This window comes from Porites lutea, chromosome 5, assembly GCF_958299795.1.
Source record: "Porites lutea chromosome 5, jaPorLute2.1, whole genome shotgun sequence".
NCBI lineage: Eukaryota > Metazoa > Cnidaria > Anthozoa > Scleractinia > Poritidae > Porites > Porites lutea.
In genome coordinates this window covers 5968350-5987292 of record NC_133205.1, presented here as the reverse complement: position 1 = coordinate 5987292, position 18943 = coordinate 5968350, and the positions used below count along the sequence as shown (strand labels likewise).

Here is an 18943-nt window from a genome sequence, read left to right as displayed (position 1 = left end):
AAACAAAAACAAGGACAATTCGAAAGTTCCTTTGTCACTCTTTTTAATCTCCGAATACCTGGAACAGGTTAGAGAAATGACCACAAAGGGGTTTGACAAGGTAGCGGGGGGTGGATAAACACCACTGCCTCTCCAAGCCCCTATTCACCATGTGCATACCCAAAATAGAGATGCAACCACCCCTCCCCTATCATTCATCCTGGCAGTAGGGGTGTAGGAAAAAGTACTCTTGAGCCACAGGTAGCCAACATTGCGAGAGTTTATATCCCCTACTATTCTCTAATGCAATACACCTTTAGGGTGTATCTACTTATCCACACCTGTGATAGCAGTCAATCAGTCACATGGTTTCCTACCGCATTATACTTAGAGTACATACTCGTAGGGAACTACAATCTTGGATAAAAAGTGTTAAGATCGCCTATCCCTTAGATTTGGTACCGCTATGACCCCTTCCCTAACCCCATCCTAGTCAACATTGTTCGGTCGAGGTCAGAAATGAGCCAGCAAAACTTCAATATTGTCTTTTTGGGGGGGACAAGGGGAGTATTTGTAGGAGCCAGTGCTTTCAAGAGCTTTACTTTGAAACTAGATGTAGAAACGTCTATTTTTCGTAACATCGTTGTCCAAGATTGTTGGCAGTGTGAAGCAAAGTTTCTTGCCAGGCTTGGGCCTGATCTCCACTCAACTGACTAGTCAAGACATCCACAACTCCACAAGGCAATTTTGTACATTCATGCAAATTAACTCCAAGAAGTATTTGGTAGGGCACTAGGACAGAATCTGAGGACACAAACGCAGAAATCCTGCAGTCAAAAGTCAATGAAAGCAAACTTGTTTTCAGAAGTCTCCTTCACCACACGATCAAAGGTGGTTGAAACTGAAGCTTATCATCAGAATTGTGATTCGCTAGTAGCAACATTTCATTAATCATCAATAATTCATGATTGACATGACGTCCTAAGACTTCCTGCAAGAGCTTTCTGTTAGTTTATGAAGAAAAACACAACAGGCCAAGATTTTTCACATATGGTTTATTTATTTTTAAAGTTAATGCTGTGCAGTGAACAATAAAATAAAATACTGCATGGCAAGCAACTACTGGTCTAATTTTGTCCTACCAGTAAATTCCTTCCCAGTTCTTTATCTATCACATACAAAGGTATTTCCCATTCATCAGTACAGTTTCAAGTTACAATCGTGGTTCCCCCTTAGAAACAACGTACCTTAGAATATTGTTTTTTACAAGTATGATTTTTGGAAATATCACCACTGTCTTCCTTATTCCACCCTTATGATAAATACAAATAACCATGGCCAGACAGTGTACAGAAATAAGCCAACATAAAAAAGGGAACTATAGAAGCTCAGACAACGATAGCAATGGCAACAAGATCAAAAAAGCAATATTATAGTTTCTGAATGAGCACAACAACTCTGCATGGATTCATCGCACTTTTTGCTACATTTCTTTGCCGTCACTGCACATGTACAAGGTGAAGATTTCTCATAAATAGACACACTTTAATGAAAATTTTTCTTTCTCTTAACGAACAACCTTGAAAGAACAGAAATTTACTTTTTCAGTGATGTTTTCCTTGCCATCACTCTTATATTTCTTAATATTCTCCCGTGATATAGCTCCTGATTCTTTAATTTTTGTTCCTGCTGCAGTCATTCATAATAACCATGACTGAGAAAAGGCTATACGTGATCAACAACTCTGTTTTTTAATTCCATTTTGAAATCAAAGCTACTAAACCTGTATGGAAATGATTTCCTTTCAGATTCAAATGAAAGTATACCACAACCACTCCATTTTGCTAGCGTCTGACTGACTGACTGACTGTCTGATAAAAAAGTATTGTTTGAGCAGAAGGCCAACCAATTAATAACACTAAATCATTTATTATGTTTGAGAACTTAGATTGTCAGATATATCAAGTTAATGATAGTAATTATGATAATAAATGTAGACATAATAATAATAAGTAATAATAATATTAATTATTTTATTAAGCACTATATAGAAAATATATAATTTATATATATATCCTAAATAACTTAGCCACGTCTTTATTTGCATGCTGTATGACACCACAGTGAAAGCAGCATTATTTCCTTTCAAAAAACCTGAGTTCCATTTGTAGATAACTTGTCTCCACCTAACATTTTGACATAGCTGCATGTCAACTAACTCTAACAAAATTAATGAAACATAATTTAAGCTTGCTCAAACTTTTTTAGCAACAAAGGATGGCTTTTCCAACCTCATGAATATTATGCCTCTGTGGAACTCTTGGTGCATTTTTACAGATTTATGGCACAATCAATTAATCCAGTGACCTAAAAATGCAACTTTAAATAAACACCTCAAAACTGAAATAATCTTCAAACTGACAAATTTACATAAACACTTTATAATCTAGGGTCAACAGTAAACCAGACAAGAGCCCCCCAAAAACTATTGTTGAAATGCAACTTGCTCCTTCATTATCACTGGAAAGCTAAGATTTTATATGAAGTAAAATTAACTGTGATAAAATAATAATTTATCTACGCCAGTTTTCAAAAGAAAACAAAATTTCAGTGTTTCTGTGCATTTTGGTGCAAATTACAACTATTACAATTTTGTTAGTTAAAATGAATTCATTTTAGATTAGAAAGCCTCCAGACGGAAAAAAATTCAATACATAAAGTAATACAGTCACAAGTTAAAAAGAGTTAAAATTATAGTGTCTGTAGTGTGTTAGCTAGGGTGACTATCAAACCAAGAGTTTTGTTTTCTGACAGCTGAGCCAGTCATTTACAAGCTGTCATCCAGCCAGTGAAATACAACAGCAGCCGGGTCTTACCCACATTAAGGACTTTAAGATGTCACAATGGTAATGGCAGTGAGAACATCAAAAAGTAATAAGTTTAGGTTAGCAAAACAACAACTTTGAATGTGCAGCACATTTTTCTTACATTCCTTTGCTGTCACTACACAGCTATGACATGAAACTGTTTAACTTCACATTTCATGGAGAACGTGACTAAACAAATGATGACATTTCTCTCTTGCTTTATGAACTTGGATATTTTTCTTAGGAATTCAGCTCCAGGAAAGTTCACCTACATTTAACAAAGTTAGTGAGTTGCGACAATCATGCTAAAGTTTCAAAGAATGTGAAGTCTCTTGTTAAGTGATGTTTTCACCAACGTAGCCATTCTGGCATCATAATTCGCTATTCTATTCTGATGAAAGACCAACTCTGAACTCATTACAATTTAATTTACAAACAATGGGCTTCTAGTAGACTTTGGAGCAGGAAAATATTAAGGAATCTTTACACAATATAGATTACAGTAAAATAATAATTATTAATAATTATAGTTATTACTATTATAATTATTATTATTATCATTGTTTTAAATAAGCTAGATTTTATTAACTACTAAGAGTCAGGTTGCATTGTTTCCCTCTCAATCTTCTCTCTTCTTGCACTATCCACAGCTTGCAGGTCAAGAATGTAAGATTCCAAGGCTTGCGTTACCTTCCTTTGGGCAGCATATTTTTCTTCCAGACTCTAAAAATAGATTAATAAATAAATTATTATTGTTATTAATATACTAATAACCAAACAATAAAACTATTTTTTATTGGGTGAGTTTGAGTATGATACAAAGAATATTTAATCTTTAATTACCATCCAAGCTCCTATAAATGAGCACCTAAAATCCAAAGACTTTCGTGGTTGCTTACAGGAAGTGGTCACTTATAAGAGTCGAACCACAGGGTGTCTCTTTTGAGAAGAGGTCCAGACACAACTACTTTATGGAAGATAATTTATTGCATGCAATTTCTATGTTGCCGTACATACAAGTATTTTCATATTGTCTCAAAAAGTTCTTTATGTACTAATCAAAGTAGCATCGACATACAGCATACAAAGAGCCGTCACTCCCCAAAAAGCGGCGATGGTCGCTTATAGGAGGTGGTCGTTTACAAAGCATTCCAACAGTACTACAAGAAATATGTCAATTGCAGAGCCTTGGGAAGCAGATGCTAAGGGCCAGAAGTAGGAAGAAAATGGAGAGAAGCCAATAGGAAAAAGAAAAAAAAAACCAAACAAACAAACAAGCAAACAAATAAGCAAAAAACAAAACAAAACAACAACAAAAAAAGAAAGAAAGAAAGAAAATGGGTAATTGGTTGGGGATTGAACCCCGCACCTACTGTTTGGTGCAACTTACCCCTACCACTACACTACTGAGGATGACTATATACGTTCCCAGAAAAGTATTTTACTTAATACCTTTTTCATGAAACTTCCACTAGCAAACGTCGTTTAAAGCTGATTGAGCTGTATTAAACATGAATTTATTCAAAGATATTTTGCAAGGAAATAAGGCTTTGACTGGAAAAATTTTGGTGTTTTGGACAGGTAGTTGCTTATTGCAGGTGGTTACTTAAATCAGAGGTGGTTGCGCATGAAAGTTTGACTGTATTATGTAGATTGAGGATGTTCCCTGCTAAGGGTCAGTGTCCTCTAAGGCATTATCAAAATAATCATTATTTTTTAGACATAACTTCACCTGTATCTTCCCAGCATATGTTCCTTTTAATCCCTCAGTGAACTTTTTCATTTCTCTTATTTCAATATCCTGAAAAGGGTGACAGAACTGGTATGACTTTCAAATAAGAAATTAATATAAGAAATGGAAAATAAATACTAAATGTCTAAAAGAAAAATATGAAAGCATGCCACAATCTGATAGCCAATTGAAACCTATGGTGAGATAACAAACAACCTGGGCTTTTATACCACAACTGTGGAATGAATGACTTTATAATTCAAAATGGATGGAACACATGTAACATAACAGTTCTTACAAGTATAACTACTGCTTTCACTTTCAAAAGACTAATATTTTACTTCATTTCACTAATTATGTAAATAAATAAATTAATTAATTAATTAAATTTTTATTTTACACAACACCTTGTTGGAGATTTGTGTTTCCATTTCTGCTAGTTTGGAGGTTAATGCATCTAGTTCAGCTTTCTGCTTTTTCAGTGTTTGCTTTGCAACTGGAAGAGGAAAAAAACATTTTTGACCAGAGCTACATACACGTCGATAAACACAGGGCCTTGGAAGCCATTTCTCAAAAATCCTGTTGAATTTTTGAGGAATTCAAATTACAGAAGAACTGTGAAATCAATTCTGCTCATCAAAAAGTTTTTGGGGCTGGTTGAAATGATAAGGGGCTAGACTTTCTTTGCGCCCTTGGAACATGTACACAAAAGACCAGTTCTAGACTTAAGATACACAAACAGATAATGATAAGCTTACCCCCTAATTCTCTGTGACAGCCATGTATATGCATACTGCTTTCAGGATTCTGTCCCTCAGCAAGGGTTAATTCCTGAATAGTGTCTTTTTGTTGCTGGTTAAGCTCACCCATTATTAAAAGTTCCATCACAAGTTGATTGACCTGTGTCAAAATAAGAATAATTTAGCACATTCACACCTTAAATGCCTGTAACCACCCTTGAAGACCTGAGTCCCTATTACCAAAAACTATGGAGTATTTTGATGTCTAACTTGTGCAGGGGGACAGTATCGTTCAAACCAAAATAACAAAACAACACAACACAAACAAAACAAATCCAACGAAAAAACATGGGTGAGAGGTAAAGTGGAGGGGGAAGTTTTTGCCAAAAACTGTCAGTCTTAAATTTTGCCTTTTGTGCATGACCAAGCTTTGAAGGTTGTACAGGTAATTTGACAAAATGATAAAAAGCTAGCACAATGTGCTCAACTTGTACACAACATTTTGGAGGCAGAATAATGCTATTTCAAAGGAAGTACACATTGCTCCGCCTTCCAGACATCTTGAATGTTCTTCTCCATTTAATTACTGGAACTCATCAAAGTTGTCAAAAATTCAAGACAAAAGGAAAAATAACAGTACTTTGCTTAGAAGCAATGATGTATTGACTATTGTTATCATAAATTTAAGGTATACTTCTCTTGCAGCACTTTCTTAAAACTGTGCCTGCCTCTGTCTATAATTTAGATACAATTTTTTTACTGTGTACCAAGACAAAATATGACACCCATTTTACCTGTTTTGACAGCTGTTCTTTTTCTAATGCTTGAACTTTCAGTCTATCTAGCTCATTTTCCAAAGTGAAAATTCTTGCCTTCAACTGATGAATTTCCTAAAATAATAATAAAAAAAAAAATATTGAAATACATGAACAAATAAAACGATCAGAAGTGACAACAGTGGTAAAATAATAAATTATTTATGAATAAATTAAAGATCCATTAGCGACCTGGCAGGAAACATTCATGCATCCCCTGGGGAAGTTTTCTTTTTCTTATCAGCACCCACCCAGCCCCTCTTTGAACATAAGGCTCTCACCCCTCCCTCCCTACCTATTGCCACTCAGGGATAACTATAGAGAGCTCAAGAAAAGCATTCTTGGGCAACACATGTCAACAAGAGATGGACTTTTTGCATTCTTGGGCAGCGGTTCTGCACCATTTTTGTTTTGACAAAGAAGAAATTGTCTCTGTACAGCCAAGGAACTTTAGAAGGGAAAAGCCCACACTTCCAGTTCACACGTGTCGCTAAAAAAATGACTTTGCTTAAGATTCTCATTCCCTTTCCATGGATGGCCAACTGCTGCCACACAAAGTTATAAAATGCCTTTCACCAAACTTACGGTTTGCTTGGTATCAAATCCTTTTTGCTGGGCTTCAAGTTTCTCTAGTAGCTCCTTTTCTTTATACTTCAGTTGAGCATTCTCATTCAACAAATTCCTGAGAAGTATTGAATGATTGACAAGTAAGCTGTAGTGATCAATACCACATGCAGATTCATCCAGACAGTATAAGATAACTGGTAGTTAAAAATTCCATGGAGACTACAATCAGTGGTTTAAGGCCACGTGTCTTGTCTTTGTACATACATTACTGTATGTGCCGACAAACTTGTAATACATAAATATAATTAATACACCGACAACACTCATCACAGGACAGCATTCATTACAGGGACAACACGTATCAGAAGGGTAACACCCATTACAAGGAGAACCCCTGTCACACTGATACCATCTGTCGCAGGGACTGCGCTAGTCACAGGGACAATGCCTGTCACAATAACACCCATCAGAGATTAGAGGGACATCACTTGTCACCCGTCACAGGGACAACACCCATGACAAGGACAATGCCCATCACAGGGAAAACACAAGTTACAGGGACAACACCTGTCACATGGACAACACAAGTTACAGGGACAACACCCGTCACATGGACAACACAAGTTACAGGGACAACACCCGTCTCATGGACAACACAAGTTACAGGGACAACACCTGTCACATGGACAACACAAGTTACAGGGACAACACCCGTCTCATGGACAACACAAGTTACAGGGACAACACCCGTCACATGGACAACACAAGTTACAGGGACAACACCTGTCACATGGACAACACAAGTTACAGAGACAACACTCACTGTAACAGTCTAAGAAGATAGAGTGAAAGCCAAACCTGAGTTCTGTCCTTTGATGACTTTCCCAGCTTGATGCAATAGATTTAAATCTTCTGCACAAAAAGGAGCAAAGACAAAATGTATTCTAAGCAAATCAATAGCGGAGCATGCGAATTACCTCAAAGTGACTAATTTGCAATGTTTGTCTGAGTTTTGTCATCTTTCTCATTTTAATGACAAAAGACAGACAAACATGACATTTTAATGACAAAAGTCAGACAAAAATGAGGAATTTGCTAACGTTAATTTCAATTTCTTTGTCTGAGTTTTGAGTCTATATTTAGAAACTGCTTGCAGTGCTCTTCTCCAGTAGAGGAACTTTTGGGTACCAATCAAAACCAAGATGTGGACATTTTGCGGAAAATATTGACCACACTCTTGCACAAAATCAGTCTAAAAGCATTGTGGACATTAAGCTAACTGTAAATATTGTTGCATTGAAACTTTAACTGCTCAGTTTGACAATTAACAGTAATTGCAGGATTTTGTACATTTTTTGTTTAGTTTAATAACATAGACTGGAAATCAACTTTGGTACAACCAGTTTCAGCCCCTTGCAGTGGGTTTTATTTTGATATTTTGGCTTTGCTGAATTATGTTTTTTTTAATCTTCCCATTTTTATAAGACAGGAGAATTTGTGACAAAAAACCTAACCCTAACCCTAACCCTACCCCCCCCCCCCCCCGAAAAAACAAAACAAAAAAATGAAAAACATCAAAGTTGCGTGAAAGTGGCTTACAATCAATTTTTATTACATCTTTTATTATCTATATCTAAAAAAATGAAAAAAAAACTTGTTCATTTGAAGACAGTAGGTGACAAAAGAAAACAAGGTCAAAGACATTTTGACCGCCTCAGTGGAAGTAATTTTTATTGGCGGACACATCAAAACATAACAGTTTTCAAAATTTAGTCACAGCAGGGGAAGGTGTTACATTGTACATGTAGTAACGAAAGGTGGAGGCTGGAGGGGGTCTGGTACATGTATTATATAATCATCATAAATCAGTGAGCTTAAAAAAACACAGAATGGTATTATTTTTCCATTTACAGCAACACATTGATCAGACAGTGGCAGCTAACAATAGTGTGTCCTGTAATTTATAAATCAAAACAAGCCTCCAAAACATTATTACTTTGGAATGCATACACTGTAGAAGTACAGAGCTGACATCTGGGCAAAGTACACAGTGAGTACAAAGTTTAAAAGGAATAAGCAAAGGCTGTTCTTAAAGAAGTTCTTTAAATACTTGACAAGTTCTTTTTATTAATTGTGTGTCATAATTATTATACCTGTTTTCTTCTACTTGTTTATTAAGGGCATCAGTCAGTTCTCTCATTTTATCCTCTTGAAGCCTGAGTTGATCTTTCTGTTCCCATAAAAGAGACATGGAGGAAAAAACAATGTAAATATGTATAAGGCCAGCTTGACCTAAGAGGTCCTGTGACATGTACCTGAGAGTCATATGACAACATCATTTTTAAATAAAAATTCCACAATGAAAAAATAAACAAGGAAAGCCACCACTTTTTTAATATTCTGCTTTTGCTTTGTTAAATAATAATACTAACAATAAATTAATAATAATAATGATAATCATTTTTTTATTAGACGGCCCCATTTAAATCTTGTGTGGTAATAATAATAAAAATAATAATAATAGATTTATTTAATTTTTAGGTTAAGTTTGCAATTTACTCTGATGACTTCTAGTTTGATCCTCAATATATCCAATTTCTTTACCTCAAGCAATGAATTTATAGTTATGTGTTACTTGCATAAAAGAATTAGGCAGTACATGATTTTTCATAATTAGCAAAACTCAGCTTTGATGTCAGTAAATTATGTTTTTTTTTTATTAGACAGCTCCATTTCAATCTTGTGTGGTAATAATTTAAAAAAAAAAAAAAATAATAATAGATTTATGTAACCTTTAGGTTATTAGTTTACAATTTTAGTCTGGTGGCGTCTAGTTTGAGCCACAAAATATCCAATTTCTTTACCTCAAGCAACAAATTTATAGTTATGTGTTACTTACATCAAAGAATTAGGCAGTACATCATTTTTCATAATTAGCATAACTCAGCTCTGATGTCACTGTGCCTTATGCAAGATATAAAGTGACACTTCCCATGTAAGGAGAGGTGAGACGTTTATCAAACCAGAGGTCAATTTAATAAAACGTTTACAAGTTAGTGTAAATTACAAGATGTTGTCGGACTCTAAAACAACGGCTACACTTGTAAAAGTTTTATTAAATTGACACCAGATAGCACACTCACAGTCGCTAGCAGTTCTTCTTGATGTTGTACAGCCTTGAATGTCTTGCCGATGAGCCGTCTGTTACGAATAGCATGCAAGTCACATTTGTGTCGCTCAAACAGTAGCTGGTTATGAAGTAGCTTGACTTGCCCTCGCATGATCTCCACTTCATCTACTGGAGGCTCACCTGAATTAAAAACACAAATGCACATTTTTACAATCACACTGCAGTCAATAGCCCAACTATATTCACCCCTGAACTTTGATTTGATTAGAGCCAAGCATCGAAATTTGCCCATTAGCTTAACAATCTGTTCCTTTAAAATAACTTTTGCACTGCCTACTGAGATAACCAAATGGTAGTGCAGCAGATCAACTCTCTTTATGGGTTGGTTAAAGCAGAAAAATACCCTGGCAGATTGAAACTTTGTTGCAAATCAGAATGTTTCCCTGTTTAGCTACAAAGAAACAATCTTGGCAAAAAAAAAGATGAAAAAGAATGAGAAATGAAAGGTGAAAGATACTCTCCTTGAGCCAGGAGAGAAACATTCTTGCTTCTTGAATACAGTATGATGTTTTCCAGTTAAGCCACTTAGCGGGTAACAATGTTACCCATTTTAGTCACACCCTATTAAGCAGGGGTGCTTTATGGCAAATTTGGAAAATTTAGAAAGCATCCTTTCACTTTTGCGTTTCAAATGTTCAAACTTTTCCCAAAGTTAGAAGAGTAGGCCTCCAAAATCCCCTGGGAGATAGGGTAAGGGTTGACTGAGTTTATCTCAGAGTCACCCCAAAAAGGGTCAAATGTCCTTTAATAAATCTAAATTTAAAATCAAGCTATTAAAAGCATATTAAATTGGTGCAACTACACAAAGCTTTGTCTACAAAAGTTCAACAGGCTTACCTCCATAATGTGTCCAAGCAGTATTAGCGTGACTAACAAGAGGCACCCTATGGAACAATAATAACAAAACAGAATAAACTTTGCTACATCCAAAACCTCAATTTTAGAATCTTTCTACATGTAGATCCTTCTAAACTTGGGTTCAGTCAGCAATAATTCAGTTCCAGGGAAATTCAAATACATTTAACATGTTTAGGTGAGTCGTAATTAAATCACAACAAAGTTTTTAAAAAAAGTCTTTTTAATAGCCACGTGTTAGCTGTTGTTGCCATGGTGATTATATACGCTCCCTAATAGTAGGAGACTGTAGTGACAATATAGAGACAACAAACACCATTTGACTGGCCAACTTTATAACAGAGACGAATTATCCATCTCAGACAGATAAATTGTCTAGATACATGAATAAATCCATTGTTTAGATGAATTTTGCATCCAAATTGATGAATCTGTCTGCATGTCTGTAATGACATGCTGACCGAGGAATAATTAGTCTCAGACAGATCTCTAAATTTAAATCTAGAAGGAAAAAAAAGATGGATTTCTGCTTAGTTTTGACTTTAGGGTGGCTAGGATCTATTTATTCACGTTCTTGGGATATGAGATTTTAAGATGGCATCCACAAGCAAACCAAGTTTTCCCCCTGAGATTCATCTAAATTCATTTCTCAGATTTATACTCAGACAAATTATTCTTTAGATGGATAATTCATCTCTAGAATAATTTTGGCCACTGACATAAAGAGTACCTACCTGGAGAGCTCGCCATAGTGCAAACTGCTTCCTGTTTTGAGGTAGCTATCAAGGATTTCCACAGGGCTTGGTGCACTTGACAACAAATGCTGCTGAGGTCTAGATAAACCTGCGTCATCTTCATGAGTCATGCAACTACCCACAGCACATTTCTGTTCACCTCTAAACAATGGCAACAGCTGAGGAAATGAGGGGATCAAGTCTGCTAACGACTGGTGGTGATTTTGTGTTGCATCATGAGGAACAGTGCTATGGAATTTTGATGAGTCTAAGGATATTTCATCAGATGCTAAGCTTGTTTCACTCTTACTAGCTTCTATGCTTTCATGCCCTTTAGTACTGGCATCACAATCCTGATGGTGTTTGCTATGCAACAGTCCATCAGCATCAAATCCAGATTGCAGTGCAGAATGTTGAGATTCCTCTGGTTCTGTTGACAAAGAGGCATCTTTTACATGGGGTGAGTTCTTTAACGTCACAGTGTCCAGAGATTGCCCAGCCACTGGAGTCAAAACTGGTGTGAAAGAATCCGGCAACCAATCAGTAGTGATGTTACCCTGATTCGATTCAAGGGCCTTGTGTTCACTTAATTCCAAGGCAAAAACCTCATGCCCACTTAAGTCCCTGTACTCCTCTTTTGGTGAGATTTTACTACTGTCCAAATGCCCTGCATTAGGTATCTCATGGTGGTCCTTTATTTCTTTATTATGGCCTTCAAGAGTACTTGAAACACTTGTAGAGGAGGAAATAGTAAATGTACCATGGGGCACTTCCTCCACTGAAGTTTCAATTCTTTTCCCTTCCTCTCTCTTTGCCACATCTTTTGGGGTTGAGGTTTGGTGCTCATCAAGAGCTTCAGCAGCTGATTCATGACTGTGCTGTGCTAAAGCAGAAGACAAAGCGTTTGTTAACTGTCCCTCCTGACTAGAGGCTTTAGCACCCCTAACTGGAGTCCCCCTGCCACTAGACATCCCTGCTGAAACACCAGCTCTTCCTTTACTTCCAAACATGGAAGGTGAACTTGAGCATCCATGCTGATGGCCTATGTCCCCACTCATTGATGATGTCGGTGATTGCTCTGGAGTAACTGTGGCTCCTGGCGTACTGCAATGAGAGTGAATATTCACTGAGCTCCACAGGTCAGGGTTGCTGGTTGATGGAGACATTTGTGATGAAGGTGGGGTACTAAGCTGACACACTTCTGATGGGCTCCACCCCGTCATAATTTTATCTGACAAAATAACTGGAGTATTACAAGAGTCTATTCCACTGTCACCACTCTGTAGTGATTTGCCAGTCTGCGTTGCCGAGTCTGACATGCGACGCTCCCGTGATCTCACAGTTTCCTGTCCTTGACTTTCACTCGATGCTGTGAAATTAGAGCTGCTGGATTTATCAGCTAAAAGTTCCTGAAGACTATGTCTGGATGATGATGACAACAAAAATGTTCCTTTCTCCTGTATCCTGTCGATTGGATCCAACGAGACTTTCATGCACTCTATAACAATATCATGGGGCTCTTTCTGTCTCCACCTGAGATAAAGTACACAACAATACTGTTCATAAACAGTTCCACAACTGAGGCCTTCTTAGGGGAGGGGGGGGGGGGGGGTGGGTACATATGTCCCTATTCTGAGTTTCAAACGCAGTCAGTCGTTTCACATATTGAAGAGGAGGCCATGTCACTGTGCAGGTACCACTCTATTTGTGATTTTTCTCACTGCTGTCACAGTTTCAACCCATGTTTGTGTCGTTTGTTGCCATTTCATCTGTCTTATGTCACTGCTTCAAGGCCATGTCACTTAGTCGTAGGGATTTTACCCTAACCGGGCCTTATTACTACAGGCTGTATCTGCAGAGTATTAAGGGAAGTACTAATAATTACCCCTTTTCATGCAGTTCTCTGCTTTTTATGGCTCCCAAGCTAATGCGATCACACTTTAAAGATCTCCCAAACAGCAGAGCCAAATTCTACTACTGTAAATGACCTGATAGTTGCCCACATCCACATAGAGGCCTCTTATCTAACAAATGCCCCATCTATGCTGTTAAAATGTATTAGAAACCCCTCTCTAGTAAAAACATCCTGTCCAAAAGAACCATCCTCCTCCATGAAAATTACTCCAAAATACTAGGAATTACACTGTAGGGAAAAGGAGCAAAATTATTCAATTCGTTCAGTTTCTTGCTTAATTAACAAGGCTTTGCATATTTCATCCTGTTCAATGTCACGTTCAGAGTATAGACTAATGATGGCAACACAATAGCCCTAAGCAAGGATTCTGACATTGATGTTGGGATTTGAAAGAGTGATATTGATCTCTTAATGGCCTAGACATATCAATATTGATGGAATGGATGTTCTTCTATTTTTAAAACACTCTTGATATTTTCACCAAAAACACGTAGCTTTGTTGAGTTTGTTAAAGTTATAAGAATACACATCTCTCTCTTTTGAACCCCTCCCATCTGCTCCCCCGCTTGGACCCCTAAAGTTAAATAGATGCACTGGGCATCTATTAGATCATTATTTTATGGTCTTCATTTACCTGTGTTTTTCTGTTTCTGTATGTGCTGTCTCTGTTATCACACAGGGATGAAGTCGTACATGTTCCAGCATCGGCTAAAAGTGTCAATAAAATATCTTTAGTAACTTGGCATGTTCTAGAGGCAACGTTAGAGGCAAATTGGTTAAAATTTGAGCAAGTCTCCTTAATATTATTGTTTCACAAAAAAATGAGGTACATCTCAAGTGAATTCCCCCAAAAAAGCAACACCCCATTACTCAACCAAAAACAGGTTTTGGTATGTGCAGGTGTCCTTTTGAAATAAGGTAAGATTTCAGAATGGATCATCAGAAATAATCAGATAAACCAGCCATTTAATCATCAACAGATACTACAATCACAAAAAAACTCCTCGGAGGAAATGAACAGGAAATTTTTATTTATTTTTTCATGATCATTAGTTGAACATTTTCCATAATCGATTATTGCCACGCTTAAGGTTTTTGATCAATGATCAAAAGCTGCAAGACTGCACCTTACCTTGATAGTGTTCTGAAAGATATTCCGTTTAGATGGCTCATTGCACAGTGCCCTGACATATGCCAAGAAGTTGTTTGGGTACATGGCATACAATCGGTGAAAAAACATATAAACAGCAACATGCAGGTAGAGAAGGTACACTTCAGGTGCATTACCTAAAAGGAGAAAAAAAGGTTCAGAGGGTTCTAAGCATGGGTCATTTGGATGGGTTTGATTGATTGTATTCTGGAATAAGAATACCTTGTCGACGAGCTCTGAATGACGAGAGCCTGGTAAAAATGTCAAACAAGTCTTGCAAGCAGTGTCCAATTGAGGCTGGTACCAGCGGTAAGAGGGTAGTTATCGTTAAAATGCCACTTGTTAAAACCACTACATCATTGTCAGCCTGTAGAAACATTTAATAGCAATAAAAATTTTTTTGCTCTTGTGTCCAAGGTTAACTTATGTACAATGCAAACAAAAAAGAGTTGGAAACATATTCAGTATACAAAACTGTAGCTTGAAAATAAATATTATGCTTTCTTTGACAAGGGAAATAAAAGGGGGTATTTTTTTTGGGGGGGTGGGTGGGGGGTACTTCCCCCTTCCATACAAAACTGGGTGGGTCCCCTCTTGGTAACAAAAATCTAATAAATAAATTATACATGTACATGGACATAAGTGCCACCAAAAATGGGATTTATTATTTCCACATTTGTACATTTTCATTAACAGTTTCCTAATACAGAAAGGAATCTTTAATATTACTTGATCCCGTCATATGATCACCAAGGTAAATATTTATGATATCAATCCTTTACCTTCATAACCTTCAGGAGAGTTTCAAAGAAAGGAGTCTTGATTATCTTGTACAACCAGGAAGGCTGTAAAAGGTTAACAGAGACTAAGACAGTTGTTATAGCTAGTGGTTTCATTCACCTAATCTCTTCTTGCTATGACATTTTAAAGACACTCAATGTGCATGCACGTAGAAACATACGTGCACTTAAACACAGTACTGACACCACCCACCAACCAAAAAAAGTCCTTAAACCCTTTTAATCCCAATAGTGACCAAGATCAATTTTCTCCTAACAATATCCATACACTGTCAAGAGATAAGTAATGAGAATAAATAAAATGATCACCGAAGAGAAAATGCCTTGATCTATTATCAAATTCTCTCAACTAATTCTTTGAGGAAATGTATGGAGATCAGTTTGGAGAATTTGTATGTGGGGTACTGGGGCTTAAAGGGTTAAGTAACTTATGTCAACTAATCTTCTGTGTTTACCATCATAATATACACAAAATTCACTGGTGGTTTGACTATATACTCCCTGTTCACCTTGTTTGATACATAATAAAAACAGTGTTTCCTTGACTTACGCAGTTCTAAAAATCTTTATTAGCAAGAGTTCATTATACAAGAAAATTGTAGCCATGAAAATGGTCTGATCCTTGAATCCTTGGCATTATGGCCAATATTTTGGTTTTTGGAATTTCTCCAACAAAAAAAACAACTTAAGAAACTATATAAAAGACAATAGAGGGTGTTCCATCATCTGCTGAAACACCATGAACTGAGCTACATGTACATAAAACTTGGCTGCACACTTAGTAGCTAGTTCATTGTGTTTGAGGATATATATGCTGAAGAGGCCTTTTCATACTATGAAAACAAGAAATGGATATTTGATCAATATTGCATCAACTTCACACACCACACCCCACTATCTAATTTACGCTTATACGTGACTTCTGTGGGGTTGAAATAGCTCTCTACTTTTGACAAAAGTCACAGGTCAAATGTTGCACAATGAGTACTCAATAAAAATAACATAAAACAACAATTTAATGTTGCACATTGCTTTACTTATAGAAATGCGTAACATTTAAATGCATTCTACTAATAAATATTTCAAAGTCGGCCGAAACCCATGCTGCAAAGAAGTTCAATCAACGACAAACAGAGGAAACCGTAAGTGTCTGGATAATCCGCTTCGTGAATCTGTGAAGCATGGCAGCACGTGTGAGCAATGATGGCAACATGGTGCAAGGCTTGATTTTACCACTTGTTCCTGAAATAAGGCGTGCAGATTCGTATATCACGAGAAATAGAAATTAATTTAGTATACCTAAAAATTTATAGTTTACCTGTTTCCGCACGATATGACCCAATAGGGTTAACGTGTCCAAGCGAGTGTGTTTTTGCTTAAGACACTCGTTCATTATCTCAAACAACGCCTGAATGAAAAACAGAAGAACTATAAGTATAAGATCATAACGCTGAGAAACAGATCGTCAACTACGGATCAAAAGGGGAACGATCGATGGCTATAAGTATCATCTTTCGGAGGGATAGTAACGTTACAAATACCTGCGCACGAGCTTCGTGAATTCCACTCAGTATCTGCAGACAGGCTTGCGAGCGAGTCTTTAAATAGAACTCCACCATGGAGTTCAAAAGTCCTGGATCACGAGACGAATGAAGATTTTCGTGAATCAGCGCCTTGGTTTCTTCCACAGTATGTTTGTTGTCCGCATCGAGTAAGGAGAACAGATCTCCCTGACTCGGGACTGACGAACTCTCCGGTGTAGAGGTCATCGCCGTCTGTTAAAGCGCTCTTCGAAAGTTATGCGAGAGTCGTATAGAAAAGAAATAAGCCTGAGGTATTGTAAGACGCGGCAACATCTTGGTTGCCTTCATTTATCGCCAAAAAAAGCAAAGACTTTCTGCACGTATTCCCTCAAAGTACTTGTCCGCCGCCATTTTTTGTTTAATATTTAGAGTCACGTGCTGACAGTGCATACATTGATACAGAGTACCGCTAGCCAACTTTTGTTGATTGCGTGGTCTCGTGGTTTTACAGAATGAATTTTCAGCTATTTTTCGGAGGGAGAGAAGCGACGACCGGAAATGCGTCTGCGCCTCGCAGGCTAGATCAGTGGCGGATCCAGGGGAGGAGCCTTAGACCAAACTAAGGCAAAATTCTTTTTGAGGCCACCCCAGCCAACCAGTGACTGAGAAGCCGGATCAAGTTTGTGGCTTTTTGGAAATCCTGGCCCTCAGAGAGGTATAAAAGGAAGAGCGAGCGGGGAAATATCCTGGAAATATCATTCTCTTCCCCAGAGCCTCCTCAGGGCCTGAGCACGAGGATCAGGAGGCTCCAGGGACATAGGATTTGAAGTCCTAGATTTTCGGACTTACGGTCATTTCCGATTCAAAACTAAGTTGGAGGATTCTACAAAAAGGCAGAAATGACCGGAAGTGCTAGAATCTAGGACTTCAAGTCCTGTGTCCCCAGAGACTCCTGGTCCTCGTACTCAGGCCTCCTGGACGAAAATGAGGAAAAATAAGACAGGGGAAGGAAGGGAGAGAGAAAGGGTGCCTTCCCTGGCTCTCCTCAGTCCTTGCCGTTTTATCTCGCGCTCCCTTTTCCTTTGAAGGCCTGGACTGGGCTAAGAAATATGCAAATTAAACAATTTGGGACGTCACGTCTACATCACAAACAGATTAATTACCTTAAAGTTTGCTGAGAGCAGAGCGCAGAAGCCTATTTCATTGTTCTTCAGTTACAAATAACAAAAAAGTGATGGGAAAATTTAAGGATATCTTTGTAACATGTCTTGGCCTTGGGATGGTCGCAGGAGCTGGATATTATCTGTACAGGAAATATGTTAGCAGAAACAGCGAAGAAAATAGCAGCGCAAGCCAGGTAATTGCAGAGGGTTGCACAAAAAATCTCAACATCTCTGAAAGGAAATTTGAAAGTGATATTTTACCCATAGAAGTCAAGTAAAATGGCTTCCAAAAGCGTTAGGCTTGGTTAAGTTGTCGATAAGTAATTTTTAAGTGGAGGTTAGGTGTCAGTTAAGAGCAACGTAGGCGATAAGGCAGTGAAAGGCTGCAACAAGGTGGTAACCGTGACAACCTCTTACGGGTTACCTACTCCTGGCATGGCACTTTTTAGTCTGATCACAGAATAAACACTTGGAAAGAACTTAACTTAACGCAGGAGCTTCAAGAAACCAAGAGGAGAGTGGGAGGGGACCAAATTAAAAGAAGGCAAAAAAAAACTAGAGTCGCAAAGCTACTCAGAGCAAACCACAAGAGCAAACAACGCGGTGATGACTCAAATGCGCATATGATCACCTACTAACCAATAGGAAATCTTCCAGTTAACTATGATTATTGATCGCATAAAGTGATGTTCTTTTGATAAAAATGAAGACGATAGGCTTTTTGTTTCACGCGCATTTTTCACAAAGAGCCTAGCACCATCCACCGGATAAATCACCATCCAGCGGGATAAGTATTAGGGAAAATAATTGTACTATCCACTGGATAGAGATTTGTCCAGTGGATAACGCTACCCAGCCTTGGAGCAACTGAGGCCTGATCAATAGACCTTATTCACGGTACCCGCCATCTTTG

The 18943-nt window shown here is 37.6% G+C and overlaps 1 protein-coding gene across 2 annotated transcripts; it reads right to left on the bottom strand.

Moving 5' to 3' along the window:
- Positions 1–1025: 1025 nt before the first annotated feature.
- LOC140936512 (hamartin-like) lies at positions 1026–17278 on the bottom strand. 2 transcript variants are annotated; one of them, XM_073385995.1, is made up of 17 exons: positions 16886–17278; positions 16663–16752; positions 15327–15389; positions 14767–14911; positions 14527–14681; positions 14029–14102; positions 11480–13012; positions 10728–10774; positions 9844–10010; positions 8854–8930; positions 7559–7612; positions 6719–6815; positions 6113–6208; positions 5337–5478; positions 4986–5074; positions 4579–4647; positions 1026–3569 (listed from the first exon to the last, which is right to left on the bottom strand). In XM_073385995.1, exons 1-17 carry the CDS (start codon positions 17111–17113, stop codon positions 3438–3440), a joined length of 3258 nt encoding a protein of 1085 aa, XP_073242096.1. In that variant the 5' UTR covers positions 17114–17278; the 3' UTR covers positions 1026–3437. The 2 variants fall into 2 exon arrangements, with proteins under 2 accessions (XP_073242096.1, XP_073242097.1); XM_073385996.1 differs by lacking the exon at positions 15327–15389.
- Between the last annotated feature and the right edge of the window lie 1665 nt (positions 17279–18943).

Excerpts from the sequence above, each read along its gene's own strand:
- LOC140936512 (XM_073385995.1), bottom strand. The coding sequence starts at position 17,113 with ATGACCTCTACACCGGAGAGTTCGTCAGTCCCGAGTCAGGGAGATCTG. Across the intron at positions 14,912-15,326 it reads CTCTCCTGAAGGTTATGAAG|GCTGACAATGATGTAGTGGT; the intron begins GTAAAGGATTGA and ends ATGTTTCTACAG. Across the intron at positions 5,479-6,112 it reads AAGAACAGCTGTCAAAACAG|GTCAATCAACTTGTGATGGA; the intron begins GTAAAATGGGTG and ends ATTTTGACACAG.